The sequence below is a fragment of the Notothenia rossii genome (genome assembly GCF_949606895.1).
Source record: "Notothenia rossii genome assembly, chromosome: 10".
Classification (NCBI taxonomy): domain Eukaryota; kingdom Metazoa; phylum Chordata; class Actinopteri; order Perciformes; family Nototheniidae; genus Notothenia; species Notothenia rossii.
In genome coordinates this window covers 1698918-1717092 of record NC_136908.1, presented here as the reverse complement: position 1 = coordinate 1717092, position 18175 = coordinate 1698918, and the positions used below count along the sequence as shown (strand labels likewise).

General features: G+C 36.8%; 1 protein-coding gene across 6 annotated transcripts in view; it reads right to left on the bottom strand.

The window, feature by feature from the left end:
• LOC307022900 (class I histocompatibility antigen, F10 alpha chain-like) overlaps nucleotides 1–17926 on the bottom strand; it is a 151959-nt gene extending 134033 nt beyond the window's left edge. The window contains exons 1-6 of one of the 6 annotated variants that reach the window (XR_013803514.1): nucleotides 17770–17926; nucleotides 3562–3828; nucleotides 2658–2933; nucleotides 1557–1862; nucleotides 1218–1316; nucleotides 856–1017 (exon numbers count right to left, since the gene is read on the bottom strand). Coding sequence is in view for 4 of the 6 variants with exons in the window: in XM_079655812.1 (XP_079511938.1) it covers nucleotides 947–1017; nucleotides 1218–1316; nucleotides 1557–1862; nucleotides 2658–2933; nucleotides 3562–3828; nucleotides 17770–17836 (1086 nt within the window). In the remaining 2 variants the exon portion in view is untranslated. Of the gene's footprint in view, nucleotides 1–7; nucleotides 1018–1217; nucleotides 1317–1556; nucleotides 1863–2657; nucleotides 2934–3561; nucleotides 3829–17769 lie in introns of all 6 variants that reach the window. The other 5 variants (XR_013803515.1, XM_079655812.1, XM_079655814.1 and 2 more) reach the window with 5 other exon arrangements.
• Nucleotides 17927–18175: the final 249 nt, after the last annotated feature.

Sequence of the window (18175 nt, the reverse complement as noted above, 5' to 3'; positions counted from 1 at the left end):
TCCGTGCCTTTCACTCTGCAGAAGGTAGACCCTCCAGAAAAACGCGATTCTGCAATCGCAGAATTTACCGCATAATCAGCAAAATGGCGCAGATTTTCAAAAGGCCGCATAATCCCCGCATTTTCCACACAAAGTTGAGAAGAAAAAAAAGTGAACTCGTCTTGACGTGACGTCATCAGCTGAGCTCGCGCATCACAGAATGTAAACAACACTGTATAGAGTGAACGTGTGGAGCTCACACGATAGAGAAAACACCAAGATGAAAACATCTAATCCATCTCATTTACCGACGAACATTTCTACTAAAGACCGGGCAAAAAGTGGGGGGAAACTATTCTGCACCCCGTGCAACTGTGTGTTAGAGCATAAGAGAAAGTCGACGGTGACGACCCACTTTGATTCATTCAAACATTCGAAAATGCTTTCTGCTGCTGCGGACAAGAAAGCCATTCAACTCCCGTTCACCGAGGCATCAACCTCCAAAACCCTTTGGAGGGCTACAAGAAACGAAGTGAGTAGCCTACAAGATTGAAGCTGGTCAGATAACGAACGAGTAAATGAAAACAGAATGAGGCGGAGAAGTGTGTGTGTGTGTGTGTGTGTGTGTGTGGGGGGGGAGGGGGGTGTGAGATTAAAATAGCCCAATTGCTTTTACAATAAATAAACATTGAATGTGTTTAATTGAATAGTAAAAGGGTTTAACGTTAGTGGCAGGTTGTGTGTGAGAGAGAATACATAAGACAGCCCAATATTTATTATTTATTTTTTCCCGCATATTTAGCAATTTCACCGCATAAAAACCCCGCATGTGTAATCGCATAATCACGGAATTTAGCCCGCGTTTTTCTGGTCTAAGAAGCGTTTGAACTCTAATGCTGCAGCTGGAGAGGTTTGAGAGCAGATAAAGAGCTCTGTAACAACAGGTGGAGAGTTGATGTGAAGCCCCTCACTCTGAATGCTGGTTCAGTTTCTCAATGAGCTCAGCGCTGGAGGCAGCAGAGAGAGTGGTCTTCTTGTCTGAAAGGAAAAGCAGAGAAAGTGTTTCAATCCACCGCCCCGTACACAACAAGGAACTAACACTGATTCTCCCTGTAGAGAACACACCAAGTGCTTTCATATCAACATCACACTGAGCTCTGAGTCTGATCTGCTACCTCAAAGCCTGACATTAAAAACCCTGAGAACTCATGAGACAAGGTTTCTGATTGGTCGCTCACCGTTCCTCTTCCTGTACACCAGGAATCCAATCACAGTGAGGAGGACGAGGAGGAGGAGAGCAGCCACTGCAGCACCGATGATGAGGGGGAGGGGATTCCCTGAGGAGCAGAAACAACAGGAAGTCTCAATCTGAACGGAGGAAGGAAGCTTCTTCAGGATGGGCATCAGGTCTGAGGCTCCTGAAGGGCCCCTTCCTCCTCGTGGTGTCATGCTGGGTTTGTCTTGAACCCTTCTTAGTGTCTCTCCCCTGAGACCCATGTTTCAGGAGAGAGACTATGACATGTTGTCAGGGTCTGCTGACTGTTAGTAACCGTTGAGCCGTTGTGATGCAGTCTTACCTCTGTTGGTCCTGATCACAGCTGAGCCCAGTTTGATGACGTGGTCCTCCTTCACCCCAGAGAGCTGGAACACACATCGGTACTTGTCCCAGTGTTCAGCGGGGAATGAGGAGACGTCCAGGTCCACGCTCATCTGGAAGGATCCGTCGTGGTTGGGCAGGATCTCTCCGTGGTCCACGTTGTCGTGGTGAAGCTCCTCTCCGTCTCTGGTCCAGACCATGGCGGCTCTGTCCGGGTAGAAACCTGTAGCGTGGCAGCTGACTGGAGAGGAGGGGGACTTCTGGAGCAGAGACACTGAGGGGATGTCTGCACAAACACACTTCAGAGGTTATTGACTCACAGTGATATCACTACAGGGACTTCTGATGTACTGTGAGCATCACTGAAGGAGAACACAGAGTCAGTGCTTCAGTCAAATTGGTTCAATAAAGACTTTCTTCAGTTTGATATCATTTCATATCAAATACTGTTTAGTGTTGTTCAGATTAAAGAAGCACCTTGAATATCTCCTCTTAGACTTTTAAGATTTGTTTCTATTTCTTGACATTTAAATGTGTAAAGAATTGATTTATTTATCTGAAAACTAGTCATTACTTAATCTATACTGAGAAGAATATGAAGTTTGATCCCAAAAGAAGTAGAAGAGCAACAGATGAGATGATCTCCACTGCACTGTAGAGCTATAGCACCATTCACTGAATAGTTGATCAAAAGAAAGTTGATTCCAACTCGTCTGATTATAAAATAACACTTTAAGTTCTTTATTCAAGAAATATATCAACTTTTTATAGTTCCAGTTTTTTTAAATAAGAGTGAGACACAGAGTGAGACACAGAGTGAGACACAGAGTGAGACATAATGAGACACAGAGTGAGACATAGTGAGACACAGAGTGAGACAGAGAGTGAGACATAATGAGACACAGAGTGAGACATAGTGAGACACAGAGTGAGACAGAGAGACACAGAGTGAGACAGAGAGTGAGACACAGAGAGAGACACAGAGTGAGACACAGAGTTAGACATGTGTTGTAATGTCAGAAACCCAGGAGACATGAACATGGAGGTGTTTATGAAACTCCATCAGGTCATGTGACTCTACCTGTTCTCATCAGAACGCTCCTCCCAAGGTTCACATACTTCTTCAGATAATAAGGACACTGCTTGGTGAAGTAGTTCTTCAGCTGGGCCATAAAAGCTTTGTCCTCCCACTTCAGTTTGGTGAGGACAGCCTCTGGTCTTGGAGCGATCCATGTCTCTGTCTCCAGGTCCAGTACTATGAAGTCTTCTCCATCAAAACCAAAGTTATTATAACCTTTGACCTCATCAGTCTCATCATCCCAATCACAGCCGTACATCTGCTGGAAAATGTGGACACCTGAGAGAGAGAGAGAGAGAGGGGGAGAGAGAGAGAGAGAGACAGAGAGAGAGGGAGAGAGAGAGAGAGAGAGAGAGAGGGGGGGGAGAGAGAGAGATAGAGGAGGAGACAGAGAGAGAGAGAGAGAGAGAGAGGGGCAGAGAGAGAGAGAGAGACAGAGAGAGAGGGAGAGAGAGAGACAGAGAGAGGGAGAGATAGAGAGAGAGAGAGAGAGAGAGAGAGAGAGAGAGAGAGAGGGGGAGAGAGAGAGAGAGAGAGACAGAGAGAGAGGGAGAGAGAGAGATAGAGAAGGAGACAGAGAGAGAGAGAGAGAGAGAGAGAGAGGGGGGCAGAGAGAGAGAGAGAGACAGAGAGAGAGGGAGAGAGAGAGATAGAGAAGAAGACAGAGAGAGAGAGGGAGAGGGAGAGATAGAGAGAGAGAGAGAGAGAGAGTCAGTCTGGGTGAGGGTCAGTTTAGACCTGCTGTGTGCCGGGGGTACAGCTGCTCTGACCCTTCTGAGCCTGTGTGTGTGTGTGTGTGTGTGTGTGTGTGTGTGTGTGTGTGTGTGTGTGTGTGTGTGTGTGTGTGTGTGTACAGGATGTAGATATAAACAACATATTATCAGTAGAAGGTGACACATGAACTAACCTCCAGTTTGGTTGAAGCGCTGCTTTGCAATTTCAATGTCGTCTTTGAAGATCTCCTGTTGACTCCGAGCGGCCTGAGACTCCCTCTCCCAGTACTGAGGATCCTCGTCTGTGATGCTCTTCATCCAGTCCTGTTTGGGTTCTTCTCTCTTGGTGTTGCTGTCGTAGTGAGTTATCTGAACGTCATCAACCAACCCAACAGCCACAAACTCTGGGAAGTTTGGGACTCCAGAGGACCCAGTGCGGAAATACTTCAGAGAGTGAGTCCCTGAGAGAGAATAATAAAGTAGAGTGAGTCCCTGAGAGAGAATAATAAAGTAGAGTGAGTCCCTGAGAGAGAATAATAAAGTAGAGTGAGTCCCTGAGAGAGAATAATAAAGTAGAGTGAGTCCCTGAGAGAGAATAATAAAGTAGAGTGAGTCCCTGAGAGAGAATAATAAAGTAGAGTGAGTCCCTGAGAGAATAATAAAGTAGAGTGAGTCCCTGAGAGAGAATAATAAAGTAGAGTGAGTCCCTGAGAGAGAATAATAAAGTAGAGTGAGTCCCTGAGAGAGAATAATAAAGTAGAGTGAGTCCCTGAGAGAGAATAATAAAGTAGAGTGAGTCCCTGAGAGAGAATAATAAAGTAGAGTGAGTCCCTGAGAGAGAATAATAAAGTAGAGTGAGTCCCTGAGAGAGAATAATAAAGTAGAGTGAGTCCCTGAGAGAATAATAAAGTAGAGTGAGTCCCTGAGAGAATAATAAAGTAGAGTGAGTCCCTGAGAGAGAATAATAAAGTAGAGTGAGTCCCTGAGAGAGAATAATAAAGTAGAGTGAGTCCCTGAGAGAGAATAATAAAGTAGAGTGAGTCCCTGAGAGAATAATAAAGTAGAGTGAGTCCCTGAGAGAATAATAAAGTAGAGTGAGTCCCTGAGAGAATAATAAAGTAGAGTGAGTCCCTGAGAGAATAATAAAGTAGAGTGAGTCCCTGAGAGAGAATAATAAAGTAGAGTGAGTCCCTGAGAGAATAATAAAGTAGAGTGAGTCCCTGAGAGAGAATAATAAAGTAGAGTGAGTCCCTGAGAGAGAATAATAAAGTAGAGTGAGTCCCTGAGAGAATAATAAAGTAGAGTGAGTCCCTGAGAGAGAATAATAAAGTAGAGTGAGTCCCTGAGAGAGAATAATAAAGTAGAGTGAGTCCCTGAGAGAATAATAAAGTAGAGTGAGTCCCTGAGAGAGAATAATAAAGTAGAGTGAGTCCCTGAGAGAATAATAAAGTAGAGTGAGTCCCTGAGAGAGAATAATAAAGTAGAGTGAGTCCCTGAGAGAGAATAATAAAGTAGAGTGAGTCCCTGAGAGAGAATAATAAAGTAGAGTGAGTCCCTGAGAGAGAATAATAAAGTAGAGTGAGTCCCTGAGAGAATAATAAAGTAGAGTGAGTCCCTGAGAGAGAATAATAAAGTAGAGTGAGTCCCTGAGAGAGAATAATAAAGTAGAGTGAGTCCCTGAGAGAGAATAATAAAGTAGAGTGAGTCCCTGAGAGAGAATAATAAAGTAGAGTGAGTCCCTGAGAGAGAATAATAAAGTAGAGTGAGTCCCTGAGAGAGAATAATAAAGTAGAGTGAGTCCCTGAGAGAGAATAATAAAGTAGAGTGAGTCCCTGAGAGAATAATAAAGTAGAGTGAGTCCCTGAGAGAATAATAAAGTAGAGTGAGTCCCTGAGAGAGAATAATAAAGTAGAGTGAGTCCCTGAGAGAGAATAATAAAGTAGAGTGAGTCCCTGAGAGAGAATAATAAAGTAGAGTGAGTCCCTGAGAGAATAATAAAGTAGAGTGAGTCCCTGAGAGAATAATAAAGTAGAGTGAGTCCCTGAGAGAATAATAAAGTAGAGTGAGTCCCTGAGAGAATAATAAAGTAGAGTGAGTCCCTGAGAGAGAATAATAAAGTAGAGTGAGTCCCTGAGAGAATAATAAAGTAGAGTGAGTCCCTGAGAGAGAATAATAAAGTAGAGTGAGTCCCTGAGAGAGAATAATAAAGTAGAGTGAGTCCCTGAGAGAATAATAAAGTAGAGTGAGTCCCTGAGAGAGAATAATAAAGTAGAGTGAGTCCCTGAGAGAGAATAATAAAGTAGAGTGAGTCCCTGAGAGAATAATAAAGTAGAGTGAGTCCCTGAGAGAGAATAATAAAGTAGAGTGAGTCCCTGAGAGAATAATAAAGTAGAGTGAGTCCCTGAGAGAGAATAATAAAGTAGAGTGAGTCCCTGAGAGAGAATAATAAAGTAGAGTGAGTCCCTGAGAGAGAATAATAAAGTAGAGTGAGTCCCTGAGAGAGAATAATAAAGTAGAGTGAGTCCCTGAGAGAATAATAAAGTAGAGTGAGTCCCTGAGAGAGAATAATAAAGTAGAGTGAGTCCCTGAGAGAGAATAATAAAGTAGAGTGAGTCCCTGAGAGAATAATAAAGTAGAGTGAGTCCCTGAGAGAGAATAATAAAGTAGAGTGAGTCCCTGAGAGAGAATAATAAAGTAGAGTGAGTCCCTGAGAGAGAATAATAAAGTAGAGTGAGTCCCTGAGAGAATAATAAAGTAGAGTGAGTCCCTGAGAGAATAATAAAGTAGAGTGAGTCCCTGAGAGAGAATAATAAAGTAGAGTGAGTCCCTGAGAGAGAATAATAAAGTAGAGTGAGTCCCTGAGAGAATAATAAAGTAGAGTGAGTCCCTGAGAGAATAATAAAGTAGAGTGAGTCCCTGAGAGAGAATAATAAAGTAGAGTGAGTCCCTGAGAGAGAATAATAAAGTAGAGTGAGTCCCTGAGAGAGAATAATAAAGTAGAGTGAGTCCCTGAGAGAGAATAATAAAGTAGAGTGAGTCCCTGAGAGAGAATAATAAAGTAGAGTGAGTCCCTGAGAGAGAATAATAAAGTAGAGTGAGTCCCTGAGAGAATAATAAAGTAGAGTGAGTCCCTGAGAGAATAATAAAGTAGAGTGAGTCCCTGAGAGAGAATAATAAAGTAGAGTGAGTCCCTGAGAGAGAATAATAAAGTAGAGTGAGTCCCTGAGAGAGAATAATAAAGTAGAGTGAGTCCCTGAGAGAATAATAAAGTAGAGTGAGTCCCTGAGAGAGAATAATAAAGTAGAGTGAGTCCCTGAGAGAGAATAATAAAGTAGAGTGAGTCCCTGAGAGAGAATATAATAAAGTAGAGTGAGTCCCTGAGAGAGAATAATAAAGTAGAGTGAGTCCCTGAGAGAGAATAATAAAGTAGAGTGAGTCCCTGAGAGAGAATAATAAAGTAGAGTGAGTCCCTGAGAGAGAATAATAAAGTAGAGTGAGTCCCTGAGAGAGAATAATAAAGTAGAGTGAGTCCCTGAGAGAGAATAATAAAGTAGAGTGAGTCCCTGAGAGAATAATAAAGTAGAGTGAGTCCCTGAGAGAGAATAATAAAGTAGAGTGAGTCCCTGAGAGAATAATAAAGTAGAGTGAGTCCCTGAGAGAGAATAATAAAGTAGAGTGAGTCCCTGAGAGAGAATAATAAAGTAGAGTGAGTCCCTGAGAGAGAATAATAAAGTAGAGTGAGTCCCTGAGAGAGAATAATAAAGTAGAGTGAGTCCCTGAGAGAGAATAATAAAGTAGAGTGAGTCCCTGAGAGAGAATAATAAAGTAGAGTGAGTCCCTGAGAGAGAATAATAAAGTAGAGTGAGTCCCTGAGAGAGAATAATAAAGTAGAGTGAGTCCCTGAGAGAGAATAATAAAGTAGAGTGAGTCCCTGAGAGAATAATAAAGTAGAGTGAGTCCCTGAGAGAGAATAATAAAGTAGAGTGAGTCCCTGAGAGAGAATAATAAAGTAGAGTGAGTCCCTGAGAGAATAATAAAGTAGAGTGAGTCCCTGAGAGAGAATAATAAAGTAGAGTGAGTCCCTGAGAGAATAATAAAGTAGAGTGAGTCCCTGAGAGAATAATAAAGTAGAGTGAGTCCCTGAGAGAGAATAATAAAGTAGAGTGAGTCCCTGAGAGAATAATAAAGTAGAGTGAGTCCCTGAGAGAGAATAATAAAGTAGAGTGAGTCCCTGAGAGAGAATAATAAAGTAGAGTGAGTCCCTGAGAGAGAATAATAAAGTAGAGTGAGTCCCTGAGAGAATAATAAAGTAGAGTGAGTCCCTGAGAGAATAATAAAGTAGAGTGAGTCCCTGAGAGAGAATAATAAAGTAGAGTGAGTCCCTGAGAGAGAATAATAAAGTAGAGTGAGTCCCTGAGAGAATAATAAAGTAGAGTGAGTCCCTGAGAGAGAATAATAAAGTAGAGTGAGTCCCTGAGAGAGAATAATAAAGTAGAGTGAGTCCCTGAGAGAGAATAATAAAGTAGAGTGAGTCCCTGAGAGAATAATAAAGTAGAGTGAGTCCCTGAGAGAATAATAAAGTAGAGTGAGTCCCTGAGAGAGAATAATAAAGTAGAGTGAGTCCCTGAGAGAATAATAAAGTAGAGTGAGTCCCTGAGAGAGAATAATAAAGTAGAGTGAGTCCCTGAGAGAATAATAAAGTAGAGTGAGTCCCTGAGAGAATAATAAAGTAGAGTGAGTCCCTGAGAGAGAATAATAAAGTAGAGTGAGTCCCTGAGAGAATAATAAAGTAGAGTGAGTCCCTGAGAGAATAATAAAGTAGAGTGAGTCCCTGAGAGAGAATAATAAAGTAGAGTGAGTCCCTGAGAGAGAATAATAAAGTAGAGTGAGTCCCTGAGAGAGAATAATAAAGTAGAGTGAGTCCCTGAGAGAGAATAATAAAGTAGAGTGAGTCCCTGAGAGAATAATAAAGTAGAGTGAGTCCCTGAGAGAATAATAAAGTAGAGTGAGTCCCTGAGAGAATAATAAAGTAGAGTGAGTCCCTGAGAGAATAATAAAGTAGAGTGAGTCCCTGAGAGAGAATAATAAAGTAGAGTGAGTCCCTGAGAGAGAATAATAAAGTAGAGTGAGTCCCTGAGAGAATAATAAAGTAGAGTGAGTCCCTGAGAGAGAATAATAAAGTAGAGTGAGTCCCTGAGAGAATAATAAAGTAGAGTGAGTCCCTGAGAGAGAATAATAAAGTAGAGTGAGTCCCTGAGAGAATAATAAAGTAGAGTGAGTCCCTGAGAGAATAATAAAGTAGAGTGAGTCCCTGAGAGAGAATAATAAAGTAGAGTGAGTCCCTGAGAGAGAATAATAAAGTAGAGTGAGTCCCTGAGAGAGAATAATAAAGTAGAGTGAGTCCCTGAGAGAATAATAAAGTAGAGTGAGTCCCTGAGAGAGAATAATAAAGTAGAGTGAGTCCCTGAGAGAGAATAATAAAGTAGAGTGAGTCCCTGAGAGAATAATAAAGTAGAGTGAGTCCCTGAGAGAATAATAAAGTAGAGTGAGTCCCTGAGAGAATAATAAAGTAGAGTGAGTCCCTGAGAGAGAATAATAAAGTAGAGTGAGTCCCTGAGAGAATAATAAAGTAGAGTGAGTCCCTGAGAGAGAATAATAAAGTAGAGTGAGTCCCTGAGAGAGAATAATAAAGTAGAGTGAGTCCCTGAGAGAATAATAAAGTAGAGTGAGTCCCTGAGAGAGAATAATAAAGTAGAGTGAGTCCCTGAGAGAGAATAATAAAGTAGAGTGAGTCCCTGAGAGAGAATAATAAAGTAGAGTGAGTCCCTGAGAGAATAATAAAGTAGAGTGAGTCCCTGAGAGAGAATAATAAAGTAGAGTGAGTCCCTGAGAGAATAATAAAGTAGAGTGAGTCCCTGAGAGAGAATAATAAAGTAGAGTGAGTCCCTGAGAGAGAATAATAAAGTAGAGTGAGTCCCTGAGAGAGAATAATAAAGTAGAGTGAGTCCCTGAGAGAGAATAATAAAGTAGAGTGAGTCCCTGAGAGAGAATAATAAAGTAGAGTGAGTCCCTGAGAGAGAATAATAAAGTAGAGTGAGTCCCTGAGAGAATAATAAAGTAGAGTGAGTCCCTGAGAGAGAATAATAAAGTAGAGTGAGTCCCTGAGAGAGAATAATAAAGTAGAGTGAGTCCCTGAGAGAGAATAATAAAGTAGAGTGAGTCCCTGAGAGAGAATAATAAAGTAGAGTGAGTCCCTGAGAGAGAATAATAAAGTAGAGTGAGTCCCTGAGAGAGAATAATAAAGTAGAGTGAGTCCCTGAGAGAATAATAAAGTAGAGTGAGTCCCTGAGAGAGAATAATAAAGTAGAGTGAGTCCCTGAGAGAGAATAATAAAGTAGAGTGAGTCCCTGAGAGAGAATAATAAAGTAGAGTGAGTCCCTGAGAGAGAATAATAAAGTAGAGTGAGTCCCTGAGAGAGAATAATAAAGTAGAGTGAGTCCCTGAGAGAGAATAATAAAGTAGAGTGAGTCCCTGAGAGAGAATAATAAAGTAGAGTGAGTCCCTGAGAGAGAATAATAAAGTAGAGTGAGTCCCTGAGAGAATAATAAAGTAGAGTGAGTCCCTGAGAGAGAATAATAAAGTAGAGTGAGTCCCTGAGAGAATAATAAAGTAGAGTGAGTCCCTGAGAGAATAATAAAGTAGAGTGAGTCCCTGAGAGAATAATAAAGTAGAGTGAGTCCCTGAGAGAGAATAATAAAGTAGAGTGAGTCCCTGAGAGAGAATAATAAAGTAGAGTGAGTCCCTGAGAGAGAATAATAAAGTAGAGTGAGTCCCTGAGAGAGAATAATAAAGTAGAGTGAGTCCCTGAGAGAGAATAATAAAGTAGAGTGAGTCCCTGAGAGAATAATAAAGTAGAGTGAGTCCCTGAGAGAGAATAATAAAGTAGAGTGAGTCCCTGAGAGAGAATAATAAAGTAGAGTGAGTCCCTGAGAGAGAATAATAAAGTAGAGTGAGTCCCTGAGAGAATATACAGAATAATGAAATATAAAAGAATCCATGATGTAACTCTGCAGAGGTGTCTCTCTCCTTCTGAGAGAACTCTCTAAGTCAGAGCTGCAGATCTCAACGTGGAGAGAAACTCCAGCTCAGAGCATCTGGAGTCCTTTCCTCTTCAGGATGCTTCATTCCTCAATTACACTCTCTGATTCTTTTGAGATCTGAAATCACAAACCTCTGACTGAAGATATCTGCTGCTCGACTCTCTGAGAGTGTTTCTGATATTTACCAGATTGAACCCTTTGCTGTTTATGAAATCCCTCAGCTCTATCACATCGGGACGAATGACATCTCGTGTTCTTCCTCCTGAGGTTTAGAGTTTAAAGTCCTTATCTTACATTAAAAACTTTTTTTGGCAGTTGATTTCTGGGGGGTGTATGCAACAGATAGTCAATGTATGTTTCTTTATTTCATACTGAATAATATGTAAAAAAAGGAAAAATATTAGGTCCAATAAAAAAACTTTGCTTCTGGAAGCAGGCCATTTCGTGACGTCACGTGTGGTTCCCGGCGGCCGCTGTCTGGCTCCCTGCTGCCGTCCGGATCGACAGCCAATGCGCGCAGCCAGCGAGAGTTCAGTTTACAACTTAGATTAGGATATATAAATGATAAACAAATTTCAAATTGATGGTTCACTCACCCTGGACAGTGTTAGTTTTTTCACAGCTTTATCGGACCTGTGTTTCTTTTGTAGGGGTTCCGCCAAGGAGTCTGACATCACTTGTGTTTCACCCTGTTTACTATCGGACAGCGTTGTCTCCCGTTGGCCGCGAAATATCGACGATGCCTGGGGCTCAGCCTCGGAACGCGAGGAAGTCATTGGGGTTGAATCACCTGTCCTAATTGATGGAATTGCACCCTTTCTTATGTCCAACTGTTTTTTGAAACCCATCTTCCATTGTTGGTAGCCTTCAAAATCATCAGGGACAACAAAATGTGCCCCACAAATAACGCTGGTTTCACTGGCGCACTGCCAATTTTTTCTTGTGTTCCGCACAAATCGCTCCCATTTCTCCCGTAAAACCTTCTCTTTCGGGAACAAATGAACGGTAAAACCATCCCGATTGGTGTTGCTACACCCGCCAACCACACACCTCTTCACCATGATCCGGAAAAAACAAGACAAACTCGGAGATAAACACTGATACACAAAGTTGACATGCGGCTATACCAGCAATGCTACACTGTGTGATGCTGGGACGGGCTGAACTCACCAGGATTCGCGGAACCACACGTGACGTCACGACACAGCACCAAGCAGCGGCAAGTTTGAATCCAGACTTTTCTGGATACCTCTGAATTTGACCCATTTTCCCGATATTAACAAGTGATTTACAGCAAATAGGAAACGATATTCGATCTATATCACGTGTTACTGGAATAAGACCCAACAAGTTAATGCATTTTGAAACAGTTCTATGATCTTTCAGCTACAGTAAATTACGCAAGATAAGGACTTTAAACTCTGTATTCAGTGAGTTTCTTAAAGATACAACGAGCGTCTCTCACACAGTTTATAAGTGGCTGTATTTCATGAAACCACTTTCCTCTTGATTTCTGTCAGGAAATGATTATCTTTGACTTTAAATTCAGATTTATTAAATAACTATTCTTTACAATCTTTCCAAAAATAAATCTACGTACCTTTCACAAAACAAAACACAAACATGAAAACCCACTTTGGGAATAAAGAGCGTAGCTACATCAGTTGGTGCTATTTCAAAATAGAGAAACAGAAACCGACTGGATACAGATTCCCTCGTGGTATTTGTGAACAGGAAACGAGCGGAGCATGAATACATATATCTGTGATACATGAATACATATATCTGTAACACATGAATACATATATCTGTAATACATGAATACATATATCTGTAATACATGAATACATATATCTGTGATACATGAATACATATATCTGTAATACATGAATATATATATCTGTGATACATGAATACATATATCTGTAATACATGGATACATATATCTGTAATACATGGATACATATATCTGTAATACATGAATACATATATCTGTGATACATGAATACATTATCTGTAATACATGAATACATATATCTGTGACACATGAATACATATATCTGTGATACATGAATACATATATCTGTGATACATGAATACATATATCTGTAATACATGGATACATATATCTGTAATACATGGATACATATATCTGTAATACATGAATACATATATCTGTAATACATGAATACATATATCTGTAACACATGAATACATATATCTGTGATACATGAATACATATATCTGTGATACATGAATACATATATCTGTGATACATGAATACATATATCTGTAATACATGAATATATATATCTGTGATACATGAATACATATATCTGTAATACATGGATACATATATCTGTAATACATGGATACATATATCTGTAATACATGAATACATATATCTGTAATACATGAATACATATATCTGTAACACATGAATACATATATCTGTGATACATGAATACATATATCTGTGATACATGAATACATATATCTGTAATACATGAATACATATATCTGTGATACATGAATACATATATCTGTGATACATGAATACATATATCTGTGATACATGAATACATATATCTGTGATACATGAATACATATATCTGTGATACATGAATACATATATCTGTGATACATGAATACATATATCTGTAATACATGAATATATATATCTGTGATACATGAATACATATATCTGTAATACATGGATACATATATCTGTAATACATGGATACATATATCTGTAATACATGAATACATATATCTGTAATACATGAATACATATATCTGTAACACATGAATACATATATCTGTGATACATGAATACATATATCTGTGATACATGAATACATATATCTGTAATACATGAATACATATATCTGTAATACATGAATACATATATCTGTAACACATGAATACATATATCTGTGATACATGAATACATATATCTGTGATACATGAATACATATATCTGTAATACATGAATACATATATCTGTAACACATGAATACATATATCTGTAATACATGAATACATATATCTGTGATACATGAATACATATATCTGTAATACATGAATACATATATCTGTAATACATGAATACATATATCTGTAATACATGAATACATATATCTGTGATACATGAATACATATATCTGTAATACATGAATACATATATCTGTAACACATATATCTGTAACACATGAATACATATATCTGTAATACATGAATACATATATCTGTAATACATGAATACATATATCTGTAATACATGAATACATATATCTGTAATACATGAATACATATATCTGTGATACATGAATACATATATCTGTAATACATGAATACATATATCTGTGATACATGAATACATATATCTGTAATACATGAATACATATATCTGTAACACATGAATACATATATCTGTAATACATGAATACATATATCTGTAATACATGAATACATATATCTGTAATACATGAATACATATATCTGTAATACATGAATACATATATCTGTAATACATGAAAACATATATCTGTAATACATGAATACATATATCTGTGATACATGAATACATATATCTGTAATACATGAATACATATATCTGTAATACATGAATACATATATCTGTAATACATGAATACATATATCTGTAACACATGAATACATATATCTGTAACACATGAATACATATATCTGTAACACATGAATACATATATCTGTAATACATGAATACATATATCTGTAACACATGAATACATATATCTGTAATACATGAATACATATATCTGTGATCCATGAATACATATATCTGTAATACATGAATACATATATCTGTGATACATGAATACATATATCTGTAACACATGAATACATATATCTGTAACACATGAATACATATATCTGTAATACATGAATACATATATCTGTAATACATGAATACATATATCTGTAACACATGAATACATATATCTGTAACACATGAATACATATATCTGTAATACATGAATACATATATCTGTAATACATGAATACATATATCTGTGATACATGAATACATATATCTGTAATACATGAATACATATATCTGTAATACATGAATACATATATCTGTAACACATGAATACATATATCTGTAACACATGAATACATATATCTGTAACACATGAATACATATATCTGTAATACATGAATACATATATCTGTAATACATGAATACATATATCTGTGATACATGAATACATATATCTGTAATACATGAATACATATATCTGTAATACATGAATACATATATCTGTAATACATGAATACATATATCTGTGATACATGAATACATATATCTGTAATACATGAATACATATATCTGTAATACATGAATACATATATCTGTAATACATGAATACATATATCTGTAATACATGAATACATATATCTGTAATACATGAATACATATATCTGTAATACATGAATACATATATCTGTGATACATGAATACATATATCTGTAATACATGAATACATATATCTGTGATACATGAATACATATATCTGTAATACATGAATACATATATCTGTAACACATGAATACATATATCTGTAATACATGAATACATATATCTGTAATACATGAATACATATATCTGTAATACATGAATACATATATCTGTGATACATGAATACATATATCTGTAATACATGAATACATATATCTGTGATACATGAATACATATATCTGTAATACATGAATACATATATCTGTAACACATGAATACATATATCTGTAATACATGAATACATATATCTGTGATACATGAATACATATATCTGTAATACATGAATACATATATCTGTAACACATATATCTGTAACACATGAATACATATATCTGTAATACATGAATACATATATCTGTAATACATGAATACATATATCTGTAATACATGAATACATATATCTGTAACACATATATCTGTGATACATGAATACATATATCTGTAACACATATATCTGTGATACATGAATACATATATCTGTAATACATGAATACATATATCTGTAACACATATATCTGTGATACATGAATACATATATCTGTAATACATGAATACATATATCTGTAACACATGAATACATATATCTGTAATACATGAATACATATATCTGTAATACATGAATACATATATCTGTAATACATGAATACATATATCTGTAATACATGAATACATATATCTGTGATACATGAATACATATATCTGTAACACATGAATACATATATCTGTAACACATGAATACATATATCTGTGATACATGAATACATATATCTGTAATACATGAATACATATATCTGTAATACATGAATACATATATCTGTAATACATGAATACATATATCTGTAATACATGAATACATATATCTGTAACACATGAATACATGTATCTGTAACACATGAATACATATATATGTGATACATGAATACATATATCTGTGATACATGAATACATATATCTGTGATACATGAATACATATATCTGTAACACATATATCTGTAACACATGAATACATATATCTGTAACACATGGATTCATATATCTGTAACACATGAATACATATATCTGTGATACATGAATACATATATCTGTGATACATGAATACATATATCTGTGATACATGAATACATATATCTGTGATACATGAATACATATATCTGTAACACATATATCTGTAACACATGAATACATATATCTGTAACACATATATCTGTAACACATGAATACATATATCTGTAATACATGGATACATATATCTGTGATACATGAATACATATATCTGTAATACATGAATACATATATCTGTAATACATGAATACATATATCTGTAATACATGAATACATATATCTGTAATACATGAATACATATATCTGTAACACATGAATACATGTATCTGTAATACATGAATACATATATCTATGATACATGAATACATATATCTGTAACACATGAATACATATATCTGTGATACATGAATACATATATCTGTAACACATGAATACATGTATCTGTAATACATGAATACATATATCTATGATACATGAATACATATATCTGTAACACATGAATACATGTATCTGTAATACATGAATACATATATCTGTAATACATGAATACATATATCTGTAACACATGAATACATGTATCTGTAATACATGAATACATATATCTATGATACATGAATACATATATCTGTAATACATGAATACATATATCTGTGATACATGAATACATATATCTGTAATACATGAATACATATATCTGTGATACATGAATACATATATCTGTAATACATGAATACATATATCTGTAACACATGAATACATATATCTGTAACACATGAATACATGTATCTGTAATACATGAATACATATATCTGTATACATGAATATCCAGAAGTACCAGCAGCTCCTGATTGATGGATCTACTAAACAGCATCACATAGTTCTCTCAGTACATGTCAGTATCAGTGTGATGTTCTCTCAGTATGCAGTGCTACAGTCAAGCAGACATGTAAACAACAACAACAGGAAGTTGATGTTGACCTCGTTGAATTGTGATTAGCTTCCCAGAGATCTATCTCTATGTTCTTCATGTGTAATGACAGGGAGCAGGTTCTATATGGTTTCTTCTTCTGCTGTTTGCTCTTCAATCAGAAACCAGAGCCCTGATACTCAGGGACTTTTTCACTTACGTCCACTTCTCTGCATTTAGAAAACTACTAGACTTTATATATAACTGATATGTATTAGTATCATTTTGAAATGTCAATAACGGTCTATAATATATATTCATATTTATTGTGTATTGAGTCTGTATTACACTGTGTGTATTTATACCTGATCTATAGAGTATTCAGAATGTGTATACCTCCTTATACTGTTCATAGTGTGAAGACTTCACTTTGTTTATATCCTCAGATATATATAATATATAGATGTTATATTATGAATGCCCTTTATGACTTGTTTTGCACTTTGGGTTTCTCTCTCTCTCTCTCCCTCTCCCTCTCTCTCTCTCTCTCTCTCTCTCTCTCTCGGTGGAACTAAAGTCTGATTTAACACTTGATTAGATTTCACATCATTCATCCACATCTGTGAAGTAACTAAAGGTATTAAATACATGTAGTGGAGTAAAAGTACACCATTTACCACCATTTAAGAGTATCACACTTTAAACTCACACAGCCCATAAACACATGACGCATTTCTTATTTTCCAACGTAAAGAATCAAAAGACTCACGTGCAGATGTGCAGTGTGGGCCTACTATTCCCAGGAGAAGCAGAAACAGCAACATCTTCATCTTCATCGAGGCTTTCTGTGTGAAAAGGTTCTTTATCCATAGAAACACGGCCGTCCTTTCTACAGAGCGGGAAGTCAATGAGAGAGAAACACACAGAAGAGAGGTAACACCAGCTCCTCTGAGCCAATGAGAATTCAGTCTGAGCGGCGCGTCACTCGTTGCTGGTAAATCTGGCTCAGTCAGGTTGTGAATCGAAAGTAAAGGCAAGGCAAGTTTATTTATAGAGCTCATTTCAACACAAGGCAATTCTAAGTGCTTTACAAAAATGAAAGACAATAAGAGCATTAAGAAACATATTATCAATTGACATTTAAAAACAATCATTTCAAAGCAAAGATACATGAA